This window comes from Otolemur garnettii, unplaced genomic scaffold, assembly GCF_000181295.1.
Source record: "Otolemur garnettii isolate 467f Iridium unplaced genomic scaffold, OtoGar3 scaffold00136, whole genome shotgun sequence".
Lineage (NCBI taxonomy): Eukaryota > Metazoa > Chordata > Mammalia > Primates > Galagidae > Otolemur > Otolemur garnettii.
This window is the reverse complement of record NW_003852531.1, coordinates 72,895-82,988: the sequence shown is the minus strand read 5'-3', so window position 1 is coordinate 82,988 and position 10,094 is coordinate 72,895. Positions and strand designations below refer to the sequence as shown.

At 35.1% G+C, this 10,094-nt stretch overlaps 1 protein-coding gene across 1 annotated transcript in view; it reads right to left on the bottom strand.

The window, feature by feature from the left end:
• The window catches only part of LOC100945820 (putative ankyrin repeat domain-containing protein 20A5), a 21,580-nt gene that overhangs the window by 8,600 nt on the left and 2,886 nt on the right, over positions 1 to 10,094 (bottom strand). The window contains exons 2-3 of the mRNA XM_012810542.1: positions 2,252 to 2,366; positions 1,918 to 2,091 (exon numbers count right to left, since the gene is read on the bottom strand). Coding sequence (XP_012665996.1) covers positions 1,918 to 2,091; positions 2,252 to 2,366 — 289 coding nt within the window. The remainder of the gene's footprint in view (positions 1 to 1,917; positions 2,092 to 2,251; positions 2,367 to 10,094) is intronic.

Sequence of the window (10,094 nt, the reverse complement as noted above, 5' to 3'; positions counted from 1 at the left end):
AGGCTGTGTTGACCAGTTGATGGAAGTATTTCAGATTGCATGTGAAAACCCCACACTGTACCCCAGAAGTGCATTAATGTACATAGTTACCGTTCAATAAAAAAAAAAGAAAAAAAAAGAAAAAAAATAAAACTGCCATCCTGATCATGCCAAAGCTCTATACATTTAACAGGCACACGGAGCTGGTTCATAATCCAGCTGTACCTGAAGAGAAGATTCAAGATTGGCCACTACTCTAATTAAGAAAGCCTTGGCTGTCGTAGACATTTTTTGAGCTAATAACCTGAAGGATAACAAAGAAACATGAAATACTAAAAGGGTCCACTTCTACTCATGGAAAGACTGTCCATAAGCAAACTGCTAAATACTCTTTGAATGGCACTGAGTGATTGGTGAGAAAAAGGGAAATGGTGCTATTCTGTAAGATGATAGACACAGTCTATGATACTCTTTTTAACAGATCAACCACAGAGCAGTAGAAAGGTTGATAAAGTCGGGCTAATGTTATTGAAAAGGAGATCTGAAGGAAGTAGCTCCTAGCAAATTTCAATTCTTCTGGAGATTTCTTAAGTTTTTGAAATACAGGAATTTTTGTTATATATATCTAGTCAGTGGTTCTTAATTAGAAGTGAATCAGAATCTCAAGAAAAAATATTTTATTGGTTAATAAGAGGATCTCATTCTGTTGCCCAAAATGGACTCAAATTCCTGGACTCAAGTGATCCTCCTGCCTCAAACCTCCAGAGTGACTGGGACAACAGACACCTGCTACTGCACCCATTTTTGAGGAAATCTGTTTAAATATGCACAGCCAGACTTTATTACATTTACTAAATCAGTATCTTCAGGTGTTCTCAAGTCTCTGAGACACATAGCTCTAGCTGACAACTAGTGGAGTAGACAATCTCTATAGTGTCATTTCTCTCACATAGCCAGGTCCCTTTATCATTTGAAGATTGGGTTGAAACAGGAAATAGGGAGAAATGGAGTCATTTACTGAAAATCCTATTGAATTTTTCTGCATAGGGTTAGAACCGGGACTAATACCTTGAAAATGCAACTTGATTGATTTTGCTGTTTATAAGCTCCTATCTACCACCTTCCCATCAAGACATTCTAGTAGACTTTTATCTAAGTGACTGTTTCTGCAGTAGAATAACGTTAAGTATTTACTTTCCCTCTTTTGAACTTTTCCCACTTCATCACCACCTATTCACTGCTAATCTGGTTTCCTCAGAGTCCTCCTAAAATTGATGTCTAGGAAAGTTTACAACTTACTAACATTGTCTCCCAAAATGAGGTTTCCCTAAAATTTTCAGAGCACTTTGTCTAAATATATAAACTGGGAATAAAACAAATAAATAAAAACACACACCCAAAACATCTCTTCATTGTAATTTCTCTGATTTCCAATTTCCACCCTGGCCTACATGTTTCTGATTTTTATTTTCCCTTTCCATTTTTCTCTCTTAAGACTCACCAATTAGAAATAAGTCACTTTTATATAAACTACATTTTTAAGGCACTTGTCAACCACAGCAAGACTTCCATTTACTGTATAATGCTTTACTTTCAGTTTTAAGATAAAACCTACCATTTCAGGGCAAATTTGCTTTTCTGGTTTGTTTTATACTTAATAGAAAACAACAACAAGAAAAAAACCCTGTGTTAAAAAAACTTGAAAAAACAAGTTTTCCTTTAACAAATGCCAGGTTTTCACAAATATTAACCATGTATGTATAATAGAAAGCTGCATCTACTAATGCTTCTTTAAATGTACAGATATTTAAAGTAAAATCTTAAGTAATTATTAAAAATATTTTCAGTCAGGGAATGTCTGAACTTCTAAATATGGAACACTGATGGTTACATACGTCAATGTTCAGTATTCTGAAAATAAAGTTGGTTGGTCTATACCTTGTTTATTGCCTCTATGTCTGCACCATAGGAGAGGAGTTTCCTGGTGATTGACAGGTTCTCGTCATAGACAGCATAGTGAAGCGCGGTGTTGCCATACATATCACTGTGATTTGGGTCAGCCCCATGTGCTAATAAGATAGTGGCGCACTCCTCTTCCTGGCATTGTACCGCCTATCAGTATCAGATTAAGAAATATCATAAATTCTAGAAATTCAAAATAAACATTCTACAGATCTCACCAGCTAGTGCTGCTTAAATGAGATAAATTTATTTTTATTCTGTGTATTGAAATCAAAGAAATTTTATACTGAAATAGTTGGCTGCTATTTACCTTAATCAGGGCTGTTCTCTGTTCACTGTCAGGAGCATTGAGCTGGCACTTTCTGTTCACCAGTATAGATACGACTTCTGCATGGCCGTTGGCACAGGCCAAGTGGAGCGCAGTCCTATGAAAGCAAAAGGGATTGTTAGGAAATTGCAGCTCACTATCTCAGGACATACAATGACTCATGCAATTGTAAACATTAAATAGTATGCTATTCCTCTGCCTATTAAGAAAGTATAACATTAATTAGCTCTTTTACTCACTACATTAATGAAAGAACAGTCTATGTGAATAGAACAAGCTTAGCTTTGGGATTCAGTTCAACCTGTGTTTGAATCCTACTCTAAGCCCTATCACTTACTAGTTTCCACTTAGCCTTTCTGTGTTACAATTTCCTCTTCAATAAAATAGGCAAAAAAAAAAAAAAGTAGCTGTCTCCTAAGACCTCACCATGATGCTTAAATGAGAATCCATACAAAGTATTTTGTAATGCAATTTTTAATGCAAATAACAGCCAAATGATTGCTATATAATTATTACTATTACTACTACTTAACAAAGACAACATTTTGATTAAGTAAAATGATACAAGTATACCTGTTTTGTGGTTTGTTTTGAAGACTAAAGATATGGTTGCATTTCAGTGATGCTAGGGTGCTCAATTTTCTCACATTTTAACATTACTGATACTGGAATGGCACCTTTTATTCATGATTTATTTCAACTATAATGGGTACCATTTTAAAAATTATCTTATTGATGAACAAATGGACCATCACACAATCAATGGTGTCTTGCATTAAGTAAAATGTGATGGTGTATACAATAGGTCCATGGCAGTTCTAGTCATACACTTGACATTTAATAAATTTCAGTTCTTAAAATTACTATGGAAAAATAAGGTGGATATAACAAATTTTTTAAAATCAAAATTTTTACTTTATTTTCCAAAAAAATCAAAGCAGAGGAAACTCAGGATTCAAATAAGTATGTATGTTTTGTTTTTTCATTAGTTAGATTTATGCAATGTATAAAAATCAGGTATTTTTGAAGTTTAATATTAGTACTTAATAGTGTTACACATTTTAAAAAGATAGTTAAAGCTCATCTTTTACAATTTCTACCTTCAGAATTGCTTTTGTTTGAAAGAAGTTGAGAAAAGCTTTAATTGAATTTAAATCCTAATACTTCAACTTTAAATTTCTCAAATTGCTCAGATTGAGCAGGTAAACAGGAAGTTTTTAAGGATGTATAGGTCCCGCATATGCTACGTAATAGGTGTCCAGGTTACGGTTGATGAATAAATGGATTCAAAGAATAGATAGAGTTAAAGAGTTCAATGTTTTTAAAGGACAGTTTTCTAAACTAGTGCAATGCAATACTTTCACAAGAGTAATAATCATTTATATTTGCTATTTTTTATTATCATGCTGCAACAAATATAAAATGTAATGAGTAATATATATTTGCATATGTGTAATAAAATCTACATATATAACAAAAAGGTGTCTGTAATAAAATGCATACATAATAAAATCTGGAAGCACAAATAAAAAAAATTCCTTTTACTTCTGAAGAACTAGAGATTGGTAGAAGATTCCAACTCACAAAAATAATCTAATAATATTAATAGTAGAGTATAAATGTCTAAACACAATAATTAAATAAATGAGGTGAATGATATGGTAACCAGTTTGATGTAAACATTCCAAATTGTATATAAAATCAGCACATGTACCCCCATAAATGCAGTAAGGTACACATTTATGATCTAATAAAAAAATTTAAAAAAGAAATTAATAAAAAGCAATACACTATCATTATCTGTGCAAGATTCAGATTCCTTCTCTTCCCAGGAATTGTTTCATTCATGATAAACTTTTACTAGAATTTTCATAAATACTACTTGCAGAAATCACAGATAAGGCAAAAACATTTACTTATGATATAAATGCCCAAGAATTAACAAATTTTTATTGTACATTGTGTACTTATTTACAGCTGAAACAAGAACATAATATGTTTGTGTGTGTGGAGAGTCAAATGGACCTTTATTATCATTTGATATACCAAAATACTCTTCCCAGGACAGCATACATCTGTATTTATGCTATATTCAATGGTAACATGTTATTCCATCCTATGGACACAATAAAACTAATTTATAAAATCCATTATATAGGCTCCTATAATTTGTGCTGAGAAAAACAAATCCTATGATCTTTATTTCTTTATTTTTTTCTCTCTTTTTTTAAAATTGTTGAGGGAACAAATTACCAGGAAATACTGATTGTGTTTGTTAGATAAAGTTCCCCCAAAATGTGTGTCACATCCTGAGACCCCACCACCCTCCGTCCTTCCTTCTCTCTGCTCTTCCTCTCCCCCACCCCCTCCCTACTCCTCTCTATCTGCTCTACCCTTCTACCACCCCCCACCATGTACTATATCATTAATTGTCCTCATATCAAAATTGAGTACATAGGATTCTTGCTTCTCCATTCTTGTGATGCTTTACTAAGAATAATGTGTTCCACTTCCATCCAGGTTAATACAAAGGATGTGAAGTCTCCATTTTTTTAATGGCAGAATAGTATTCCATGGTATACATATACCACAGCTTGTTAATCTATTCCTGGTTGGTGGGCATATAGTGTATTGCCACATTTTGGCGATTATAAATTGAGCTGCAATAAACAGTCTACTGCAAGTGTCCTTATGAAATTGAGCTGCAATAAACAATCTAGTGTAAGTGTCCTTATGATAAAAGGATTTTTTTCTTTCTGGGTAGATGCCCAGTAATGGGACTGCAGGATCAAATGGGAGATCTAGCTTGAGTTCTTTGACAGTCCTCCATACTTCCTTCCAAAAAGGTTGTATTAGTTTGCAATCCCATCAGCAGTGTAAAAGTGTTCTTTTCTCTCTATATCCATGCCAGCATCTGCAGTTTTGAGACTTTGTGATGTGGGTCATCCTCGCTGGGGTTAGATGGTATCTCAGGGTGGTTTTGATTTGCATTTCTCTAATAATTAGGGATGATGAGCATTCTTTCATATGTTTGCTAACCATTCATATGTCTTCAGATAAAGTTCTATTCATGTCTCTTGCCCATTGTTAAGTGGGATTGTTGGCTTTTTTAATGTGGATTAATTTGTGTTCTGTATAGATTCTTGTTATCAAAGTATAGGCAGAAGGCCTATAAGTAAGCCTTTAAACAGTTCCATTTTGTGAGAGCAAGCTTGAAGTCTTTTGTGAGTTAGAATGTAGAAAGACCTGGATAGAACTCCCTATGTGGCTCAGGATCTTATCATGTAGGAATGCTCCAGGGCCGAGCCTTGGGGTGGGGGTGGAGGGGGGCTGGCCTGCAAGCAAGTACCGGTATATCTCAGGTATTTCCAGACTACTCCTTAAGATAAATGGCTGCCTCCAGATGGTCTGTTGAAGGTCAAGCATTCAATCAGCTTATTCTCCCAGAACCTTGTTTTATGGTCTTGTTTTCATTATAGGGTTTAAGAATAGTTATAGATAAAGTTAGTGGAATAGTTTTTGGCTAATCAACATATTCCTTGGTGCTGGGCTGTGCTGGGCCTGTGTCAGGAGGTCTGAGTCACTTGTTTATTAATTGTGTGTACGTGCAGTATAGTCTATATAAGCTTTGGTAGAATAAAGAACTTTGCTGGATTCCAGAGTGAGTTTCCAGTCTCCTTATTCTCCTGACATTCCTCAGCAGGTCTTATTCCTGCTGCGCTGCATCACACACCCCCTTATGCAACACAAAGCTTTGGTCTGATTCAAAATATTTAAATACCCTTCCCATTGTGTAGGTTGTCTATTTGCTTTGGTTGTTGTCTCCTTAGCTGTACAGAAGCTTTTTTGTTTAATTAAGTCCCATTTGTTTATTTTTGTTGTTGCAGTTGCCACAGCAGTCTTCTTCAAAAAATCTTTCCTCAGGCCAATATCTTCCGGTGTTTTTCCTATGATTTCTTTGAGGATTTTTATGCTTTCATGCCTTAAATTTAAGTCCTTTATCCATCTTGAACCAATTTTTGTGAGTGGAGAAAGGTGTGGGTCCTGTTTCAGTCTTTTACATGTGGATATCCAGTTCTCCCAGCACCATTTATTGAATAGGGAGTCTTTCCCCCAGTGTATGTTCTTGTTTGGTTTATTGAAAATTAGGTGGCTGTAAGATGTTAGTTTAATTTCCTGGTTTTCTATTTGGTTCCAAATGTCTATGTCTCTATTTTTGTGCCAGTACCATGCTGTTTTGACAACTATGGCTTCATAGTACAAGCTAAAATCTGGTATGCTGATGCCCCTGGCTTAGCTATATGGCTTTTTTTTTTTCAGGTTCCATACAAACAGAAGAATTATTTTTTCTAATTCTTGAAAGTACGATGTTGGTATTTTAATAAGGATGGCATTGAATATGTAGGTTGCTTTGGGAAATATAGACATTTTAACAATATTGAGTCTTCCCAGCCGTGAGCATGCTATGTTCTTCCATTTGTTAGTATCTTCTGCTATTTCTTTTCTTAGGTTTTCATAATTTTCTTTATAGCGGTCCTTCGCCTATTTTGTTAGGTATATTCCTAGGTATTTAATTTTCTCTGAAGCTGTGGTGAAGAGTGTTGTGTCCTTAATTAGTCTCTCATCTTGGCTGTTATTGGAATATACAAAGGCTACTAACTTGTGGACATTGATTTTATGTCCTGAGACATGACTGTATTTTTTGATGGCTTTCAGGAGTCTTGTGGTTGAGTCTCTGGGGTTCTCTAAGTATAAGATCATATCATCAGCAAAGGGGAGTGTTTGATCTCCTCTGCTCCCACGTGGATGCCCTTTATTTCCTTGTCTTGCCTAATTGTATTGGCTAGAACTTCCAGCATTATGTTGAATAGTAATGGTGAAAGAGGGCAACCTTGTCTGGTTCCAGTTTTAAGTGGAAAAGCTTTCAGTTTTACTCCATTCAGTAAAATATTAGCTGTGAGTTTGTCGTAGATAGCTTTCATCAGTTTAAGAAATGTGTCACCTATCCCTATACTGTTCACTATTCTAATTAGAAAAGGACTCTGGATTTTATGGAATTTTTTTTCTGCGTCTATTGAGAAGATCATTTGGTCTTTGTTTTTGCTTCTGTTGATATGGTGAATAACGTTATGGACATGCATATGTTAAACCAGCCTTGCATCCCTGGGATGAAACTTACTTATTCATGATGTATGACTTTTTTGATGAGAAGCTGTAATCTACTGGCTAGGATTTTGTAGAGAATTTTTGTATCTGTATTCATTAGTGAAATTGGTTTGAAGTTCTCCTTTTTAGTTGGGTCTTTTTCTGGTTTTGGTATCAGGGTGATGTTTGCTTTGGAGAATGTAGTGGTGAAGATTCCTTCCTCCTCAATGTTTTGGAATAACTTCTGTAGTAGACATATAAGTTCTTCTTTGAAGTTATGATACAATTTTGGTGTGAAGCCATCCAGACCAGGGCATTTTTTTGTTGTGAGATTTTTTTATTGTTTCTTTGATTTCAGTGCTTGAAATTGGTCTGTTCAGGAGCTCTATTTCTTTCTGTCTAAGTCTAGGGAGAGGGTGTGATTCCAAATATTGATCCATTTCCTTCACATTGTCCAATTTCTGGGCATACAGTTTCTGGTAGTATTCAGAGATGATCTCTTGTATTTCTGTGGCAGCTATCGTTATTTCCCCTTTATCATTTCTGATTGAGGTTACTAGAGATTTTTCTTTTCTATTTCTAGTTAGTCTGGACAAAGTTTTGTCTATTTATTTTTTCACAAAACCAACTCCTTGTTTTATTAATTTTCTGAATGATTCTTTTGTTTTCAGTTTCATTAATCTCTGATTTACTTTTGGATATTTCTTTTCTTCTGCTGGGTTTAGACTTAGATTGTTCTTCTTTTTCCAATTCCGTAAGATGGCTTGTGAGTTTGTTGATGCACTCTTTTTCTGTTTTTCGGATGTAGGCATCTAACATGATAAATTTTCCTCTCAGGACTGCTTTTGCTGTATTCCATAGGTTTCGGTAGCTTGTGTCTTCATTGTTGTTATGCTCAAGGAAGTTAATGATTTCCTCTTTTTTTCTTCCTACATCCAACTGTCATCCAGCATAAGGTTGTTTACTTTCCATGAATTTGTTTGGGGCTGACTGTTTTTTGTTGGAGTTGAGTTCCCTCTTTAGTGCCTTGTGGTCTGAGAAGATACAAAATAAAATTTCAATTCTGTTGAGGTTTGTTTTGTGTCCTAGGATATGATCAGTTTTGGAGAATGTTCCATGGCCGATGAGAATAATGTATATTCTTTATCTTTGGGATGGAGTGTTCTATATATGTCTATCAAGCACAGTTGTTCTAGGGTCTCTTTCAAGTCCTTTATATCTTGGTTTAATTTCTATTTGAAGGATCTGTCCAGCTCTGTTAGAGGAGTGTTAAAGTCCTCTGTTATTATGGTATTATAGGACATCATATTGCTCAGACTAATTAAGTTCTGTTTCAAGAATCTGGGAGCATTTCAGTTGGGTGCATAAATATAATTGAAATGTCTTCTTGTTGTATTTTTCCCTTGACCAAGATGAAGTGACCATCTTTGTCTTTTTTTACTTTAGTTGCTTTAAATCCACACATGTCTGTAATTAGGATTGCAACCTCTCTTTTCTTCTGAATTCCATTTGCCTGAAAAGTTATATTCCAACCCTTAACTCTAGGTTTTAATTTGTCTTTTGAGGCTAGGTGTGTTTCCTGCAGACAGCAAATGGATGGCTTGTGTTTTTTAATCCAGCAGCCTCCTACGTCAGCAAATGGATGGCTTGTGTTTTTTAATCCAGCAGCCTCTTCAATGGGGAATTCGAACCAGTAACATTTCTTGAGATAATTGGTAAGCATCAAAGCATTCCATTCATCTTATTTTGTGAGAGTCCATTGCTTAGTTTTATCTTTTGCATCATTGTGGAAGCTAGGTTCTGTCCTTTAATTTCTGAATGCTTAGTTGCTGGTGGTCCATTGTGATGGTCAGTGTGAAGAACAGGTTGAAGTAGTTCTGTAGAGCTGGTCTTTTTTGTGGTAAATTTCCTCAATGTTTGCATATCAGTAAAAGATTTGATTTCTCCATCAATTTTAAAGCTTAGCTTAGCAGGATATAGAATCCTGGGTTGGAAATTGTTTTGTTTAGGTAGATTAAAGGTAGATGACCATGACCTTTTCAAGTCTTCTGGCTTGAAAAGTTTCATTACAGAAGTCTCCAGTCACCCGGATGGATTTGTCCCTGTAAGTCAATTGGCACTTACTCTTGGCAGCTTACAGAATCTCTTCTTTTGTCTTGACTTTGGACAGGCTCATTACAATGTGGCCTGGAGAAGCTCTATTAGATTTGAAGCTCTATTAGACTTGGGTCCAATATCCTTATGAAAGGAGTGTGTCAGAATCTTTGTTGATATTAGGATAATTTTTTGTTTATAATATTCTCTAGCATGATTTCCATTCCTCTGGGGCATTCTTCTTCCCCTTCTGGGATACCTATAACTCATATGTTTGAATGCTTCATAAAGTTCTATAAGTCTGTCAGTGAATGTTCTACTTTCTCTCTCTTCTGCCTCTTTAAGTATCTTAGTTATCTCAAGAGTTTTGTCCTCTACCTCTGAGATTCTTTCTTCTGCATGGTCTAATCTGTTGTTGATGCTTTTTATTACATCTTTAAGTTCCTAATTGACTGCTTCAATTCCTTCAGCTCTGCTATATCCTTTCTATATTCTTCATATTGTTCATCTGTTATTTGATTCTGGTTTTGGATTTCCTTTTGGTTATTTTCCACTTTCTCAGAAATTTCCTTCATTGTTTTCATCC